General features: G+C 40.8%; 1 protein-coding gene across 5 annotated transcripts in view; it reads left to right on the top strand.

The window, feature by feature from the left end:
- Positions 1-19,759, top strand: part of DCP1A (decapping mRNA 1A) — a 56,541-nt gene that overhangs the window by 17,487 nt on the left and 19,295 nt on the right. For all 5 annotated transcript variants that reach the window (XM_042929671.1, XM_042929674.1, XM_042929672.1 and 2 more), the window contains 2 exons: positions 10,961-11,027; positions 16,459-16,597. In XM_042929671.1, coding sequence (XP_042785605.1) covers positions 10,961-11,027; positions 16,459-16,597 — 206 coding nt within the window. The remainder of the gene's footprint in view (positions 1-10,960; positions 11,028-16,458; positions 16,598-19,759) is intronic.

Raw genomic sequence — 19,759 nt, 5'->3', positions numbered from 1 at the left:
ATTCTCTTGATCTTGTACATGCCGTATACCATTCCAGATGAGAAGCAGAATGAGATGTAACATCAAATCATAACGGGCTGCTGGATCTGCAAACTGCGCTCTCTGGGAAAATGGAAAACTCTTGCTCCTCAGCTTTTTCAGATTTCTCAATATTGGGGCACCTGGTGGTTCAGTCAATTAAGCATCTGACTTCAGCTCAGGTCATGATCCCGCGGTTCGTGAGTTCGAGCCCCGCGTCGGGCTCTGTGCTGACAGCTCAGAGCCTGGAGCCTGCTTCGGATTCTGTGTCTTCCTCTCTCTCTGCCCCGCCCCTACTCGCTCGCTCTCTGTCTCTCAAAAATAAACATTAAAAAAATCTTTAAAATTTCTCAGTATTAACTAATCTAATGGCTTTAATCTTTTGTCAGTCTTGTTTTTCACGATTTTAAAAGAAAGATGCTGTCATTTAAAAAGCAAAGGAAACACTTAATTTTCGATATTCTTTTCTGCATTTTGATGTTTTTCATGGAAGTACAACTTAAAAGTAATTAAATATCCTACCACACTCCCTAACTCTTTGGTGACTTGCCTGTACTGCATGACTTACTTGGGACAGCCGTTAACAGCTGCAAATATGGTGGGGGGTCCAATAGGTAGATAGTTTGCTTTTGTCTTGAGAAAAGGCACTTATAAATCAGGATGCCATCATTATTTGCCACAGCAAAATAATACTATATTGTCAAATCCTTAAATTGCTGTAGTTAATCAAGGAAAATTATGTTGGGATGTTTCAGCAAATGAATTGTTCATGGTATGTGTTGGGCCTTGGAGTGGAAGTTCTCTTGAGGGAAGAATACTTGGCTTTGGCTTGGAGACAGGTCCTCCGTGATCTGAGCTATCTGGTAACTTGTCTGTCTTTCCTCACCGGTGACAGTGACAGGCTCAGGGGCAGCTCTTAGGGCTTTCTTGCCAGTTGCATGCACTGTGCATTTGATATGTTGGCAGACAGAGCTGATTCTTGGATGCGTGTCTGAACCTCTACAGGTCCACTTTTGGCAGAATCGAGTGTGACTCTTATCCCGTACCCATTAAGCTATCGTTATGGCTTCCTTATCTTTATTTCTTCTGCAAACATGCCTTTGAAAGTGTTTGGGTCTCTTTTGGCAGTTTACTTGATAATGTACAAGAGTGGAAGGCGTATGTCTTATTTCTAAATTCTAGAGTATTTCTTCAAGGGAAGAAGAGAGGATATAAGTAAAGTTTTGTCAACGTAAGTTGATAGTTCTGCTGGGTTTATTTTGATTATCCATATGGAATTCTTTCTTAAGAGTTGGGCTTTCAGCCCCCTATGAAAACATTATTAAATGCCCCTGTTCAGCCCAAAGAATGTTCTGAGCCTAATGTATTGCATATCACAAACTTTCTGATCAGTCTAAGTTACATGGGTGTGTCCATCAGAGGGAAACTGGAATCTTGTATTTGGAGTCTTGTGTTTCGTGTGTTCTTTAGCCAAGGTTGGAAGAGGCATATTTAAAGAAAGATGGTTGCATGTACTTGCCATATATGGAGTCTTTTCAAAGCCCAGTCTGATTACTCTATGTAGGAGCAATCCTTAGCCGCGAGGAATAGGAACATAACCAAAGATACTGTGGAAGATACTGCTTATATCTTGTCTATAACAGAGCTTCCTCTGTGTTCCTTGTCAAAGGGATGTCAAAGCTAAATTTAATCTGTTTACTTACATGTAAAATATTCCAAGATTACTTGTTATTCATTAGACATTGATTCTGCTTGAAGCGTTGGTGGTGTTTTATAGTTCTGTGAACAGAAGAGGGGCTGTGAACCTGGATTCCAAACATGGAAAACTCTTCACATCAGGCTGCATGAAGGCTCAGAAAACAAAAGCCAACCTGGTAGTGTGGTAGTTAGTGTGCACAGTCACCTGCAGGACACATAGCCAGACATGGAGCCCAACAGTCAAGGACGGTTTTAGTGAAATTGAAGGGTTTCTCTACCAGAGAGAAAAAAAATTCACGTTGATGATTTCATTCATAAAATGAAGCCATTCACTCACTGTATCAATGTTTTCACTCCCTTTGCAAGGACAACTGAAAAAAATCCAATTAAACTTTTATTTCTGTCAAAAAAGGAACTTTAAAGTTGTGATTGGCCATGAATGTTTTTGTAGAATATAATGACGTTAATTCAGCATGAATAAAAATTTGCCATTAAAAAGCTTTTGTACACTGAAAACTATAAGACATTAATGAAGGAAGTCGAAGAAAACACAAAGAATTGGGAAAATATTTCATGCTCCTGGATTAGAAGGAGTAATATTGTTAAAATGTCTATACTGCCTTAAGCAATCTACAGATTGAGTGTATTTCGTATCAAAATTGCCATGACGTTTTTCACAGAAATAGAATAAACGATCCTAAAATTTGTATGGAACCACAAAAGACCTCAGATAGCCAAACTTGAGGATGAAGAAAAAATCCAGAGGTATCACAGACCCAGATTTCAAGATAAACTACAGAGCTGTTGTATGCAAAACAGTATGGTACTAGCACAAAAATAGACACATAGATCAGTGAAACAGAAGAGAGTACCCAGCAGTAAACCCACACATATATGGTCGAGCTAATTTCCAACAAGGGAACCAAGAATATACCATGGGGAAAAGACAGTCTGTTCAGTAAATGGTGTTGGGGAAAGTGGACAGCTACCTGCTACTATCTTATCTTACACCATACACAAAAAATAAATTCGAAATAGATTAAAGACTTGAATGTAAGACCTGATATTGTGAAACCCCTAGAGGAAAACATAGGTGGTAAGCTCCTAGACATCAGTTTTGGCAATGATTTTTTGGATTTGACACCAAAAGCAAAGGCAGAAAAAGCAAAAATAAACAAGTGAGACTATATCAAACTAAAAGCTTTTGCAGAGCAGAGGAAACCTTCAACAAAATAAAAAGGCATCCTACCAAACAAGAGAAAAATGTTTGCAAGTCATATATCTGATATGGGGCTAATATCCAAATTATATAAAGGACTCATGCATCTCAATAGCAAAAGAACAATCATTAAAAAGTGGGCAGAAGATTTGAACAGACATTTTTCCAAAGAAGACATATAGATGGCCAACAGGTACATGAAAAGATGCGCCACATCACTAATATCAGGGAAATGCAAATTAAAACCACAATGAGGTTACTCCACACATGTTAGAATGGCTCTTGTCAAAAATACAAGAAATAACAGGGACACCTGGGTGGCTCAGTCAGTTGAGCATCTGACTCTTGATTTCAGCTCAGATCATGATATCATGGTTCGTGATATCAAGCCCGGCATCTGGCTGTGCACTGACAGCACAGACCCTGCTTGGGATTCTCTGTCTTCTGTCTCTGCCCCTTCCATGCTCAAACTCTCTCTCTCTCAAAATAAATAAATAAAACTTTAAAAAAATATATAAGAAACAACAGGTGTTGGAGAGGATGTGGAGAAAAGCAAACCTTCATGCACTGTTGCTAGGACTGTAAATTGGTGCATCTACTACGGAAAACAGTATAGAGATTTCTCAAAAAATTAAAAATGAAACTACCATATGATCTGGCAATTCCACTTCTGGGTATTTATCCAAAAAAAATGTAAACACTAATTTGAAAAGATATATGCACTTCTGTGTTTATTGTAGCGTTATTTACAATAGCCAGAATGTGGATATAACCTAGGAGTCCCATCAATGGATGAATGGAAGAAGAAAATGTATATATACACAATGGAATATTATTCAGCCATTAAAAAATTGAAACCTTACGTTTTGCAACAATATAGATGGACCTTGAGGACATCATGCTAAAATGAAGTAGATCAGATAGAAAAAGATAAATATTATATGATCTTACTAATGTGTGGAATCTTTAAGGAAGAAAAAAAAAAAAAAACAGGATGCCTGGGTGGCTTAGATGGTTAAGTGTCCAACTCTTAATTTCGGCTCAGGTAATGATCTCACAGTTTGTGAGTTCGAGCCCCTCATCAGGTTCTGTGCTGATAGCGCAGAGGCTGCTTGGGATTCTTCCTCTCCCTCTATCTCTCTGCCTGTCTGTGCTCACTCTGTCTCTCTCTCTCTTTCAAAATAAATAAACTTAAAAGCTCATGGATATAAAGAACAGATCGATGGTTGCCTGAGGTGGGGGGAGGGGAGATCAAAAGGTACAAATTTCCAGTTATGAAATGAGTAAGTTATGGGGATGTAATATACAGCATGGTGAAAAGGCATCCTACCTTTTATTGTATGTTTTTTAACTTATTTATACTCTATTTTATGTGTTAGTTTAGTCTATAAGCATAATTAAAGCTCATTAAGTTTTTGTTTTATAAAAAAAATGTGTTCTTTCATGTAATGAGGCAATGGCTGTGTGGTGTCAAGACCACTGGCCTAAGAGTGAGAGTACCTGAGTTCTAGCCACAGTGCCAAGACTGTTTTCTTCTGATTTGTAATAAGCTATTTAGCCTTTCCATGAACCTCAGTTTCCATGCATAAAAGTGCACAGTGAGACTTCTGATCCAAACAAGATGGCCTAGACTTACTTGTCTCTCCTTGCTTCTCCCTGTTAAGTACAACTATAAAACCCAGAAATAACACAAGAGACAATCAGAACTCTGAAAGGTGGAAAGGGGAAGACTCAGAACTGGCAAAACAGCACAGCAACAGGGTCTTACAACCCTGTTGTAACAGGGTTACAGAAGGTGTAACCCTTACAGAAGGTGGGAACCCAGGCCTGGTATTTGCTGACCTCCAACCTAGCAACACAGGACAGGTCAGGTAGGCTCATTCCCCTCCTGGATCAAGTGGTAGTCCTGCCAACAATATCAGGTGAGCCCAGAAAAACTGGCAGAAAGGATTAGAGGAGCCCTGCTGACAATGAGTGGCCACCAGGGGGAGTGCTTTCCCTCCCTCACACGAAGGGGAGGGAAGGGTGGAGGAGGAGTCACATCACTGGCCGAGTCTGGGAAGCAGTCTTCATCTGTGAAAGTCAGAGGCTCCCTTCCAGGACAGGCACACCAGGTGGCCTAGCCATGGGGAACTCCTCCCACACCTTCAAGATACTTGGCTGAGAGCCGACTAAATTCTTACTTCAAGAAATTATAAAAAGAAGAGCAAATTAAGCTCAAAACATACAGAAGTAAGGAAAGAATGAAGATAAGAGCAGAAGAAATCAATGACATTGAAAATATGAAAAGAGAAAAATTAGTGAAACAATAAGCTGGGTTTTTAGAAAACTTTTAAGTTTATTTTGAGAGAGACAGAGACAACACAAGTGGGGGAGGGGCAAAGAGAGGGAGGGAGAGAGAAAATCTCAAGCAGGCTCCTCACTGTCATTACAGAGCTCCGTGTGGGGCTCAAACCCACGAAGCAATAAGATCATGACTTGAGCTGAAACCAAGAGTTGGACGTTTAACTGACTGAGCCACCCAGGCACCACAAATTAAAAAAAGGTCAATAAAATTCACAAACCTTTTTAGCAATACTAAGAAAAATAAAACACAATGTACCAGTATCAGGAATGGAATAGTAGGTATCACTATAGATTCTCCAGACATTAAAAGGGTAATAAGCTAATGCTGTGAACATTTAAGTACTTTATTTTTCTTTAATGTTTTTTTTTACATTTTTTAAAATTTATTTTTGATAGACAGCACAAGTGGGGGAGGGGCAGAGAGAGACAGAGACAGAATCCAAAGCAGGCTCCAGGCTCCAAGCTGTCAGCACAGAGCCTGACACGGGGCTTGAACTCACAAACTGTGAGATCATGACCTGAGCCAAAGTCAGACGCTCAACCGACTGAGCCACCCAGACACCCCCTGTGAACAGTTTTATAGTCATAAACTTGATAACTTGGAAGAAATGGACCAGTTCCTTGAAAACCCAAATTACAAAATTCAACCAAGACAAAATAGATAACATGAATAGTCCTATAGCCATTGAAGAAATTGAATTCATAATTCAAAAGAAAAAAATCTCCAGGCCTAGATGGTTTTACTGGAGAATTCAAAGAGGAGTTAACACTAATTTTACATAGTTTCTTCCAGAAAACAGACAAGGAGGGAACAATTTTCAACTGATTTTATAAAGCCAGTATTACTCTGATACCCAAACTAGGCAGACAGTACAATAAAAGAAAACCACAAACCAGTATCTCTCAAGAAGTAGGTTAAAAAGGGGGCACCTGGGTGGCTCAGTTCGTTGAGCATGTAACTTTGGCTCAGGTCATGATCTCACAGTTTGTGAGTTCAAGCCCTGCGTTGGGCTCTGTGTCGACAGCTCAGAGCCTGGAGCCTGCTTCAGATTCTGTGTTTCCCTCTCCCTCTGCCCCTTCCCTGCTTGCACTCTGTGTCTCTCTCAAAAATAAATATTAAAAAACAAAAAAATTTTTAGAGAAGTAAGTTTAAAAAAATCCTCAGCCAAATATTAGCAAACTCAACAGTATAGAGAAAAAGGTTTTATTCCAGATCTGCAAAGCTGGTTCAGTATTGAAAATAAGGGGCACCTGGGTGGCTCCATCAGTTTAGCACCTGACTCTTGGTCTCAGCCCAGGTCATGATCTCACAGTCATGAGATCGAGCCTCTTGTCAGGCTCCGCACCAAGTGTAGAGTCTGCTTGGGATTCTCTCTCTCTCTCTTTCTCTGACCCTTCCCCACTTGTGCACACACACATAACACTCTCTCAAAAATAAACATTTTAAAAAAATACATTGAACATCAGTTTAATCCACCATATCAAAAGACTAAAGATGAAATAGAAATATCACATGATCATATTTAGTGTTTTTGATGCAGGGAAAAAACCCATGTCCATGCATGATAAAAACTCTTAAGTTGGGAATAGAAGTAAATTATGTGATCTTGATAAAGAGCATCTGCAACAGACTTACAGCCAGCATTATACTTACAGTGAAAGGCTGAATGTTTTCCCTTTAAGATTGAGAACAAGGCAAGGATGTCCACTGTCAACACTGCTGTGCAACATAGCACTGAAAGTTCTAACCACTGCAATAAGGCAAGAAAGAAAAATAGGCCTACATATTGGAAGAGAAAGGGGAGATAAATAATAAAAATGTTATTCGCAGATAACAGACTAAGTACAAATTCCTAGAACTAATTAGTGAGCTTGGTAAGATATGAGAATACAAGATCAACATTCAAAACTCAGTCACAATTAAAAACTACCATTTAGGGGCGCTGGCTGGCTCGGTCGGCAGAGCATGTGACTCTTGATCTCGGGGTCATGAGTTAGAGTCCCACAGTGGGTGTAGAGATTACTTAAAAAGATAACCTTAAAAACAAGCCACCATTTATAGCCCTTACAAAGAAAGTTAAGTACTTGGGCATAAATTTAACAAAACATGTATAGGATCTGTGTGCTGAAAATTACTGATGAAAGAAATCAAAGAAGATCTAAATAAATGGAGAGATAGACTGTACTTGTACATTGAAGTACTCCACATAGTACAAATTCACCTATTCCCAAATTGCTCTGTAGGTTTAAAGCACTTTCTTCTATCAAAATCCCAACAATGTTTTTTGTAGGCATAAACAAACTTATTCTAAAACTTCTATGGAAAAGCATAGGCCATAGAAGATAAAACAATTTGGAAAAGCATAAAGTGGGGGGAATTATTAAGGCCTACTATATAGCACAAGAATCAAGACAGTGTGGTACTGGTGGAGGAATAAACACATAAATAGGATAAAATAAATCTGGAAATAGACCCACACAAATATACCCAACTGATATTTGACAAAGGTACAAAATACTCCTCAATAAAGAGAGGAGAGCATTTTCAACAAATAATGCTGGATAGAACATTTAGACCAAAAGAAAACCTTAACCTAAACCTTTTTATGCAAAAATTAACTCAAAATCAATTACCAACTGATGGAGCGCCTGGGTGGCTCAGTTGGTTAAGCGTCTGACTTCAGCTCAGGCCATGATGTCATGGTTCTTGGGTACAAGCCTGCATCAGGCTCTGTGCTGACAGCTTAGAGCCTGGAACCTGCTTCAGATTCTGTGGCTCTCTTTCTCTCTGCTCCTGACCCTCCCCCCCCCCCCAAATCTTTCTCAAGAATAAATAAAACATTTTAAAAAAGTGATTACCTACTGAAATGTAAAACTATAAACCTTTTAGGAAAAATCATAGAAAATTTTGTTACTGCGGGTCCATCAGGAAAGAATCCTTGACACCAAAAGCATGATCCATAAAAGGAAAAATTGGTAAGTTGGGCCTTGTCAAAGTTAAAAATCTTTGCTCTGGAAGGACCTTACTAAGAATGAAAAACAAGCTCCAGATAGAAAATATCTTCAAACCACATATCCAACAAAGGCCTAGTATCTTGAATATCTAAAGAACTCATAAAATTCAACAGTAAAAAACGTCCAATTAGAAGGGGCAAAAGACATGAACAGACATTTGACTAAACAAAATATGGATGACAGAGAAGCACATGAAAAGATGTTCAGCATCATTATTAGCTTCTAGGGAGATGTAAACTAAAACCACAGTGAGATGCCACTATATACCTGTCAGAATGGATGAAGTTAAAAATAGAAGAACAGATGCTGGCAAGGATGCAGAGAAACTGGATTGCTCATGTTACTGGTAGGAATATAAAATAGTACCAACACTCTAGAGAACAGAGTTTCTTCTTTAAACTGGACATGCAACTTCTGTGACTCAGTAACTGTGCTTTGGGGCATTTAACCCAGAGATGAAGACTTACATTCACACGAAAACCTGTGCGTGAACATTCATAGCTGCTTATTTGTTAACTCAAAACTGGAAACACACCATGTGTCCATCAGTGGATGAACATTTGAACAGGTATGGCCACACCATGAAATACTACACAGCCGAAAAAGAGAGTGGGGGTGGGGATGAACAATTGGTGCAAGCAACAACTTGGATGAATATCCAGAGAATTATGTTGGGTTAGAAAACTCAATCTCAAAAAGTTGCATGTTATATGATTCCCTTTATATTCTGTAACATTCTTGAAATGACAACATTAAAGAAACAGAGAACAGATTAGTGTGTCTGCCAGGAGTCAGAGATGGGGGAGAGGGACCAAGGGAAGAGGGTGTGGCTATAAAAGTCCACCAGGGATCTTTGTGGCCACAGCAATGTTCTGTAACTTGACTGTATCAATGTCAGAATCCTGGCTGTGAAATCATACTATAGTTTTACCAAACGTTACCAATGGAAGAAACAAAGGGCACATACAGTCTCTGTTTATTTTTTCCAAGTGTGTGTGAAGCTACAATTATTTCAAAATTAAAAGTTTAATTTAGCCCTTTTCCTTTGGAGCGCCACTGAAAATCCTGGTGTCGCCATGGTGTTACCAGTATTGCAAGAACAAAACATACCCAAAGTCTCACTTCGGCAGAAGTGTCCCTGATGCCAATATCCACATCTTTGACCTGGGGCAGAAGAAGGCAAAAGTGAATGGGTTCCCACTATGTGGCACATGACGTCAGATGAATATGAGCAGCTCTCCTCTGAAGCCCTGGAGACTGCCTGTATTTTTGCCAGCAAGTACATGGTGAAAAGCTATGGCAAAGATGGTTTTCATATCCAAGTGCAACTCCACCCCATCCCCATCATCTGTATCAACAAGATGTTGTCCTGTGCTGGGTGGGGTTGACGGGCTCCAGACAGGTATGTGGAGTGCCTTTGGAAAACCCCAGGGCACATGGTTAGGGTCCACAGTGGCCATGTCATCATGTCCTTCCAGAAGCGTGTGATTGAGGCCCTACGCAGAGCCAAGTTCAGGTCCTCTGGCCACCAGAAGATCTTCATTTCCAAGAAATAGGGCTAAGTTTAATGTGGACAAATTTGGAGACATGATGGCTGAAAAGCAGCTCATCCCAGATGGCTGTGGGGTCAAATACATTCCTACTCATGGCCTCTTAGACAAACGACAGGCTCTGCACTCATGAGAACCTCAGCACTGCTCCCTCCTTATTCATGCCCACCAATAAATTCTACTTCCTGTCTTAAAAAAAAAAAAAAAGTTTAATTTTTAAAAAAAGACATAATGATATCTGCACTGCCTGTACCAGTCATTTTAAGTATGAAGGAAGGTGCAGCCTGGGCCAAGCTGTGAGTATCATGGTGGGCGCACGTGGTAGCAATGAGCCATAGCTATTCATATGTTTGTTTTGACTTATAATTCAGTATTTCTGTTCCACCTTATCCAAAAAGTGTTTACAGTGGTTTTTATGTATTGTTAACCTTTAATTATAAAGTTCATTTATCTATTCACCAAATAGTTTTTGAAGGTTTTCTTAGTGTTGATCACACCACACGTGCTGGGAATGAAAAAGGAAAAGAAGTGTGATAGGCTGAGCTCAGCCCCAGCATTTCCATTTCCTGCGTGAACGATGTTGATCATAGGCTGGATCTGGAGCTGGTGTTTGTTTTTATTGTAATTACTGATTCCATATTTCAAGCTTCGAAAGATTGATGGAGGTTCTGTTGTTTGGTTCTGCTGGTGGGTGAACTTGGTTTTCGATAATTAAGACACTTTTTTTCACATTTCACTGTCAATTTGAAATGCATCTCTCAATGTTGATTCTTAGTTTAACAGCACTTTCCTTTCTTGGTAACACAGAAAATAATGGTACCTCTTACACTTAGTGGCACCTTAGGCTCAATGAGATCTGGAAATCATGTCTGAAAACTTTCTTTCGCAATTTTCATCTGAATATTTTACCTATCTTAATTTTATTAATAATTTTATTAAGCAATTTGAGAGGCTTTTTTTTCTTTAGAGGAACTCTTAACAATTTGAGGGTTTGATGGTAAATTCTGTTGGTGGTAAATTCTCTGACATTCCGTGGTAATAATATAGTATTTACATATACTCAAATGTTGAAACCGCATTTCCCATTATCTTTTTTTCTCCTTTGTTTTTCAAGTGTCAATATACAGCATCTGGTTTTACGATAAGAATGACTGTCACCGCATAGCCAAACTCATGGCCGAGTAAGTATTTCTTTTACAACATAGATCTAATTAATGATATATGAGAGATGAAAAATCACTTTCCCCCTCACTTCTGTTTGCTACTGAGTCTACTAATTTGTTTCTCCCCTGATTTCCTGCTTATTGTCCAAAAATTGGAAGAGGCAGAAAAGCTTAAAACTAGAATTATCTGTAACCCTACTACTCCCATTGTTAGTGTTTTAGTCTGTTTCCTTCCCGTCTTTTTATTTGTACATTAGGTCGGTGTGTGTGGTGGTTTTTTTACAAAAACAGATCACCCTGTACCTCCTACTTTTCAGTTCAACAGCCTTTTTCCAGTTTACGCTAAAGAGTCCTCTGTGGCATTTGTAATTTTATCCAGTCCTGAAGACAAATCTTAATTTAACCAAACCCTTATTGTTAAGCATGTGCTTAGGGCTGACCCCAAAGGACGCTATCACGCCCAGGGCACAGGCAGGTGGCGCTAGGCTCTGGCGAGTGGAGTGGTGCGGCGCTCCGCAGCCAGTAGAGAACTCCTGCCCACGCCTCCTTGACGTGAACTCCGCTGTGGCGCCGACTCTAGGTGTAGTGGTCCCCCAGTTCACTGATGGGCTGTGTTCCAGGAGATGCTTTGTATGTCAGAATCTTGGAATTGGAAAGCAATTTCATTGAATGAGAGTTCTAAAGGGTGGCTTACTGTCTTTTCTCAAGCTAGCCCGCAGGAGCCACCCCTCATCTGGCTTCTCTGTGCTGCTGGTGCTGCTGGTCTGGGTTCTGGGAGCCCGAGACACCGTGGCGCTGGAGAGGCCTGCGGTGCTGCGGCCACCAGTGTATTCTGGCTCACCTGTGTTTCCTTTTCGGTTTTTGCCTAAATCTCCCCAGAGGTGTGAACCCCCACCCCATCATCGGAATTCCTTTTGTTCTCCTGCAAGATTTTTATCTACATCTTTGGAAGAAAACTGTCTTAATTTTTTAAGAAACAGTCCAATTTCACACTAATTTCTATAAAAGTGTAAATAAATAAGCCCCAAACCTCAATTCCAGGCATATTTGCATTTTAAAAGAAGCCCATATGGCTAAAGCAAAGTTTTAATCGAAGACCACTGTCATGTCCTGATTGGATGTCTGTCCGCCTTCTGCTTTGATGGCTCTGGCCGTGAGCTCACAGGATAGGCTGTGTTTATTACTGTGGGCACACACCCCTGAAGACATTGTTCCAAATGAACTTGCATCAGTCATGTTGGAAAACATGTTGCCTCTCTAGAAACACCCTTCCTTCCTTCCTTTCCTTTCCTTCCCTTCCTTCCTTTCTTTTTTTTTTTAATTTATTTATTTTTTTAATGTGTTTATTTATTTTTAAGACAAAGAGAGACAGAACATGAGCAGGGGAGGCGCAGAGAGAGGGGGAGACACAGAAGCAGAAGCAGGCTCCAGGCTCTGAGCTGTCAGCACAGAGCCTGACGCGGGGCTCGAACTCACAGACCACGAGATCATGACCTGAGCCAAAGTCAGACGCTCAACCAACTGAGCCACCCAGGCGCCCCCTTCCTCCCTTTCTTTTAATGTTTTACTTATTTTTGAAAGAGAGAGAGAGAGAGAGAGCAGGGGGAGGGGCAGAGAGAGAGGGGGACAGAGGATCCGAAGCGGGCTCCCTGGCTCTGCACTGACAGCAGAGAGCCTGACGTGAGGCTCCAACTCACTAACCTCAAGGTCATCATCTGAGCTTTGCGAAGTTGGACACATAGCAACTGAGCACACTTTATTTTTACAACACCTTTCCCTGGAAATGAATTAAAACTACTTTTTTTACAAAGCCATTTACTTATTTGATGACTACTTTTTGTATTTTTGAAAGTGACAGCAAAGGCAGTTTACTTCAAATTACTTAGAAGACACAGATGTATTGATTCTTGGTTATCCTGAAATCCAGAATATTTTTCTGAAATATCTAAACTTTGGAATATGTTAGTATATAGACTTTCTCCTGCAGGTTGAGAACTTTTGGGCCCCAAGTAAGAAATATGTTTCTTTTAGCTTTAATAGCCACTTACAGGAAACCATTTTGAGCTTTTGTCTAAACTGTCAGGGCCAGTGGTACCCCTCATACAAGACTTCAGGTGGTAAATGAGGCAGAAGACTGAAGGCCTATCTGAAAATATTGTACTGAAACCAAAAGTAGGATGAGGAAGTAGAAACAGAAAGCAAAAGGGAAAAGGAGCATTTGAGTTTCTTTCACAAGAAATGCCCAAAAGAAGCACATTTGCTTACGCTTCCAGCTGGTTTTACTAGAAGCAGGGGAGTTATTGAAAGTGATTAGAGAGTGTCCTCATGAAACTGTTAGTAATGAGTTTTCAAGTGCCTGGCCTATTTATGGCCGAAGAGAACACCTTATATGTTAACATGAACTTTGTGATAAATGGTGTCGTGGTCACCAAAGATAAAGAAAAGACTGCTTTATCTTTCTTTGCTCTGACTTTGCCTGTGTACAGCCTCTGTTTGCTACATAATTCAGAATATTATCTCTGCCCACCAGAAATACAGGTGTGTATTGGCATATTGTGTTTGTGTCTCAATAAATGTGCCTGTCGGTGCCCATTCTGTTAAATCACTGTTTCAACAGCTGCAATATAATAAAAATTCTCCAAGTAAAGAAGTTGACTTATTCCAAAAGATGTTTATAAAAACTGAGAAGCTCTGCGGTAGAGCATGCACACCTCTAAACCTGTACTGTATCCGAATTTAGAAATCCTCTCTGGTCAGTGGCAGGGTTGAAAATCCACTAAACTTGGGAAATGCTGACTCTCCTAAAGAGGAAATCCACCCTGCCAGAAACTCTTCCTAACAATAAATACTTGTTTGAACGGTTGCCTACGAAGACTGAAATTTGGAGAACTCATGGAAGTGAGCCTTATTCCTGATTTATGGGTAGTCTTGAGGGCATATTTGAGAAGAGGGTGCTCCTCAGAGAGTTTGGATTGGAAGAGGCCTGATAGAGTCCTGGCATCTTTCCTGTCCCTTCTTGCCACCTGGACATGCTGTTGAAAGCAGAAGTGAACATTGTAAAGAGGCCTCTTCCACTGGTCTAATAGTGGTGACTATTAGAAATGTTTTTGGGGCACCTGAGTGGCTCAGTGGGTTGAGCGTCCAACTTCAGCTCAGGTCATGATCTCACAGTTCACGAGTTCAAGCCCCGCATCGGGTTCTGTGCTGACAGCTCAGAGCCTGGAGCCTGCTTTGGATTCTGAGTCTCTCCCTCTCTCTCTGCCCCTCCCCCGCTTGTACTCTGTCTCTCTCAAAAATCAAACATTTTTTTAAAATTAAAAAAAAGAAAGAAAGAAATGTTCTTTTGGGGGGTGCCTGGCTGGCTCAATCAGTAGAGCATGCAGTTCTTGATCTCAGAGTCTTGAATTGCAAACCCCATGTTGGGCATAAAGCTTACTTTATTAAAAAAAAAAAAAAAAAAAACTGAACCAAAATTACAGATCCAGATACAGTCTGGAGCAGGGATGAGGGGAATACCAGGATGGACAAACCAGGCAGCCTGGCAAGAGGGAGGAGAAACAGGCTGTGTGACCGGAGTCTTCAATGAAGGTGAATTCAAGCTGGTGCAGCTTGTAACTGAGTACAAATACAAGTCTCTTGAAATAGCACTCTTTTTTTCCCCCTCGTTATTAAAGGAGTGCCTGTTAATTATGGAAAATGAAGAAACGGACAAAAAAGGAACGGGAAATTGCTTGTGATCTACCATCAAGAAATAACCAACGTATATCTCTCCAGTCTTTTTCTCCTTTGCAACAGGCCTCACAGTTGGGGCCATATAGTCTTTCTTGACTGGTATGGATATAAATGAGACAATATGGATGCTAATTGGTCTGATCTTCATATCACATACCAGTCTTCTTTCATTCTACTGTAAAGTCTGTGACTGTACATTTATTTCAGAAATAATCATCGTATTCAGAGCTATAAGCATCTAGATAGAGAAATAACACCATTACTGCAAAGCAAGATCTTCTAAACAGAAATCTTGCCTTAGGAGAAGATTCTGGTCAAGTAAATTTGGGGAAATGTATAAGCCCACCCTTCTTGGAGAATCAAATATACTTTAGTACGTTAAAAACTCAGAATGAGTCTGCTGTTGAAAAAAAAAAAAAAAGTGCTTAATACTGTTTAACCCAGTGTTTTCAAATAAAAGAACCATCCCACGCACATGAATGGGAGCTCCTAGGCAGGTTGTTTTAAAGCAGTGAACTGACACTAAAGTGGCCTATTCTTGTCCTATTCCTGTTGTTCAAAAAAACCCAAGGGGGCACCTGGGTGGCTCAGTCGGTTAAGCGGCTGACTTTGGCTCAGGTCATGATCTCGTGGTCCATGAGTTGGAGCCCCGCATCGGGCTCTGTGCTGATAGCTCAGAGCCTGGAGCCTGTTTCAGATTCTGTGTCTCCCTCTCTCTGACCCTCCCCCGTTCACACTCTGTCTCTCTCTGTCTCAAAAATAAATAAACGTTAAAAAAATTAAAAAAAAAAAAAAAAAAAACCAAGAAACAGATCTTCTGCTACTGAATTGTTTTATTGCCTGTCCTTATCACCATCCAGAAAGTTTTCAGCTTATACAATAATCAAGTTATGCTGTGCCCATAATATCCTGTGGCAGGTAATCCTGTTCATTAGAGCTGGGATTAAAACCTAAATGAATCTTAAAAAGAAAAAGACCCCAGCCCTCTCTGGCATTCTTAACCCTCAACTTTTCTTGCTTTATTTTCAAGTGCAGAATTAGCCTGAGCACCAATCAGAATGAATAGCACTGCCATGATCACCCTGACCTCACCACCCACTTGGTGATTTCTAAGGAGAGAATAAGGGAAACCTTTGAAGATTTGCTGAAATCTTTTTTTTTTTTTTTTAAGAAGCTCCTCTCCCTCCCTCTCCCTCCCTCCCTCTCCCTCCCTCCCTCTCCCTCCCTCTCTCTCCCTCCCTCTCTCTTCCTCCCTCTCTCTCCCTCCCTCTCTCTCTCCTTCTCTCTCCTTCTCCCCCCCTCCCCCAGTCCAGTGTCAGTACAGACTTGCCACAGTGGTTGCTCAGCTATGCACCCTGCCTGTGTCTTGCTGACTACATGCTTTTGAAAATGTACTTCACCTGGTAGTTTGAGTTTGAGACTTCAAAAAAGAGAAATAATTTGGTCATTTTTAACATATCTGCTCCTACCATCTCTAGAAAAGAATTCTGTACTCTGCCCTTCTAACAGTGAGACACATCAGTTGGCATTGTTGCACATGAGCTGGTAAAGCAGTTAGTTATGTACTCCCAATACAGACCGAGGCCCTGCAATTGTATTCGGAGGAAGCGTACCCTATGACATTCTTCCCGCATCCTCAGAAGACAAACACCAGGAGAGTTCGTGGGTCAGATTGTGCCTAAAGAAGTCTTTCTAAAATCTGGTTCTCCTCCTCTAGTGTGGTAGAAGAGGAGACACGGCGGTCCCAGCAAGCTGCTCGGGACAAACAGAGTCCCAGCCAGGCTAACGGCTGCAGTGACCACAGGCCCATCGACATTCTGGAGATGCTAAGCAGAGCCAAGGATGAATATGAGAGGGTGAGACGGACTGGGAGGACCAAGAGGGGAGAAGGAGGCAGGTGGGGAGTAGGGGGAGGGGGCGTGGGGGCATGTGCTGGGGAAGTCACCCCTAGGCCAGCAGAGATAATTAGTCCAGAAAGAATACATGTCTCACAGTTTTTAGCCTAAAAGGGAAAGAAATTTGCTTACGTCCAAGCCCTTGACTTGGTGTGAAAGTTTAGAATGCTCTTTTTCTATTCCCATAAAATTACTGAAAAATGGTTTCAGGGTGCAAAAGTTAGCCTGCAGCAGGTAGTTCTTCAAAAGCTTCTTGCCTGTTCTTCACCCCTGCGGCCTCTGCTAGGGCTTAGGAATATGTGTAGCCTGATCATTTGCACCTGCTAATACAAAGGGTATATTTATGGTCTGCAGTTGGTGGTAGGTTCACAGCCTTCATTAAGCATTATTTGGAATTCTACCCACTTGTGAAGCTTTTCTAGATTTTTTTTCTTTTCTGTATATTAGTTTAAAAGTGAAAGGATGGCGTTTTCTCCCTGAAATTGAATAAAATGGAAGTTGTAGTGCATTTGTTAACTTATTCACTACACACTTACGAACCGTCCACTATGCGTCACGCAGTGGGCATTTCATTAGTGGTCTTCAAACTGCGTGGCTTTGGAACTGCCCTGACTTTTCACTTGACATGGGCCCCTGAGAGCTTCACACTTCATAGGAGGCAGACTGAAGGTTTCCACTGCTGCGCTTTGTTTCAGTGGAATTGTAATTGTCACCTTACTCTTTACTCATATGTGATTAAGTACTTTTCTTTTGTTTTTTGTGTAATCCTCACCTCACCAAAAGTTCCAGGGACAGGTGTGAAAAGCACTCTCTATGGTGTGTTTCCCAAACAATTCTGCTCTAACACTAGACTCTACATAGTTAACAGGTGACCCTTAGGAAAGGTTCCAGTTGGTCAAGTGAGTTAAGGAAATGTTGTTAACATGGCTCCTCCTCCCCATCCTCCTGGGGCTTTGGGCTTTGCAATGCTCAAGACTCTGAGGGGCCCTACAATAAGTACAGCAGCACCGATTCCCAGGTTGATCGAACTATGGGACCATTTTTCTCATATTCCACTTCAGCATCTCAAGAATCTAGAGTTTAGGGAGCAGACTTTGAAACAGTGCTCTGGAAGGTAGTTTCCTCTAACAGTGCTCTGGAAGGTTGAAAAGTCCTATTCAAACACCAAAGGAAATCTCACTTCTGAGGTGGAGAAGTGTACATTAGAGCCCCTGAGAAGTTCAAGTTGCATCCCATTCCTCAGTGTCTCATAGAGAATTAAGAGGAATTTATGCAACTCTGAAAATTAATATAGGAAAAGCAGTCATCTCTGTAGTGGATGCATGAACACTTAGGATCCTAACTGGATGAGAATAAATTCCGAGAATAATTGTTCTTTTAGGTCACCTTATATTCCCCCAAATTCCCTCTCATATCCTTAATGAGATCTGGCTATCTATATAGATGACTTGTTCTGTTTTTATAGAGGCCTTTTTGTGTTCTGAGAACAGGTAGCTAATAAATCCAGGGCTCTGTCACGCATTCCTAGTGATGACTAGATCACGGTGCCACACGGGACAGAAAGCGTAGGTGCTGTGCACCAGAGCTGGTGCTCTGGGAGGTGGCCTGGCTTACTCCTCAGCCTAAGAAGCAAGTAGCCACAAAATGAAAGAAGGAACAGAGCCTTGGTTTTGTCCACAAAGCTATAAAGGAACTCTAGGTCAAGCAGGCAATCTGAAAATGTGACACATTGCAAAAGGTAAGAATATGGAGAGCACGGTAATTACCGTTGTAAAGAAAATTCCCCCATGCTATGGAATAAGTAAAGTGATGTCTATGGCTAGATTAAAACTAATAAACCTTTGGGAATTTTGTAAATCTTTGGTACTTCCTTTTTATAATGCATTCTTTCTGGTTTTGAAAACTATCTGTAAATAGGTGGAGCTTCCTGAAAGAGCAGGTTTTTTTTGTGTCTACACTTGCCTGTCGTCCAACCAAATGGGAGTTGGAATTCGCAGTGACCCGTGAATTCATAGCCAAGTGTTTGCATGGGCGCTCTCAGCTGCCGCGCAGCTCCAGATGGCCCTTTGTTTATCTGTAGTAGAGACTTAGATTGACAGTCTAGGGCAGAGGTGCAAGCCATGCCTCAGTGATGGCATGTAACCCCAATCCTAAATCTCCCCCACCCACCGTGAATGAAATTCCACGCTTTGCGGTGAAGGATTTATAGTAAAGACTGTTGGGAAATTACAACTCTATAGTAAACATTTTCTCCTAAAGTCCTATAGTTTGTTTTAACCAACTTACCTTTTTTAAAGGTAAGAAACAGGCCCCCAGGTGGCTGAGTCGGTTGAGCGTCCAACTTTGGCTCAGGTCACGATCTCACGGTTCATGAGTTTGAGCCCCGAGTCAGGCTCACTGCTATCAGCATGGAGCCCGCTTTAGATCCTCTGTCCCCCTCTCTCTCTGCCCCTCCCCTGTCATACTCTCTCTCTAAACAATAAACAAAACATTAAAAAGTAATAATAATAAAGGTAAGAAAGATAGCTAAAGCCACAATCCTTTACAGCGGCCCCTTACTGAGTTGCTTGTAGCCACAGGATATAATCCTGGATTTTGGTTGAGAGGTTGTTTGTATTTCATATTTAAAGATTAGAGTAAAAGAAAAAAACATAATCCCACCTCCTAGAAATAATCACTGATAATACTTTGTATCCTTCCAAAAATATGTGTAAATGTGTCCCAGAGTGTGTGGTATGCTTCTCTACACTAGTTTTATTATTAACTAGTTTTAAAAGTCGCTTTTATTAACTCTTTTGTAACCAGGTTTTTTTTTCAAAGAACAATACCTTGATGACAGTAGCTATTTATTCATCTCACAGGGGAGTCCCTGTGAGATTTCTTTCGGTAGAATGAAAACTTTTTGAAAAAGAGAAGAGTGGTATTCATAGCTGCATGTTTTTTCTCCCGTGCTTTACGTAAACAATATGCTGTTCTTTTCTGATTCTCTTAAGAACTCAGAAATATATCCTGTGGCTAAGTCTTCGTGTTCAGCATTTTCTCTTAAGATAAACTATTTGAAATACAATTGGTAGATCGAAGGATTTTGTCATTTTTAAGGTTTATACTAAATATTATAATAAA

The sequence above is a fragment of the Panthera leo genome, chromosome A2, assembly GCF_018350215.1.
Source record: "Panthera leo isolate Ple1 chromosome A2, P.leo_Ple1_pat1.1, whole genome shotgun sequence".
Classification (NCBI taxonomy): domain Eukaryota; kingdom Metazoa; phylum Chordata; class Mammalia; order Carnivora; family Felidae; genus Panthera; species Panthera leo.
This window is presented reverse-complemented; position numbering and strand designations above follow the sequence as displayed.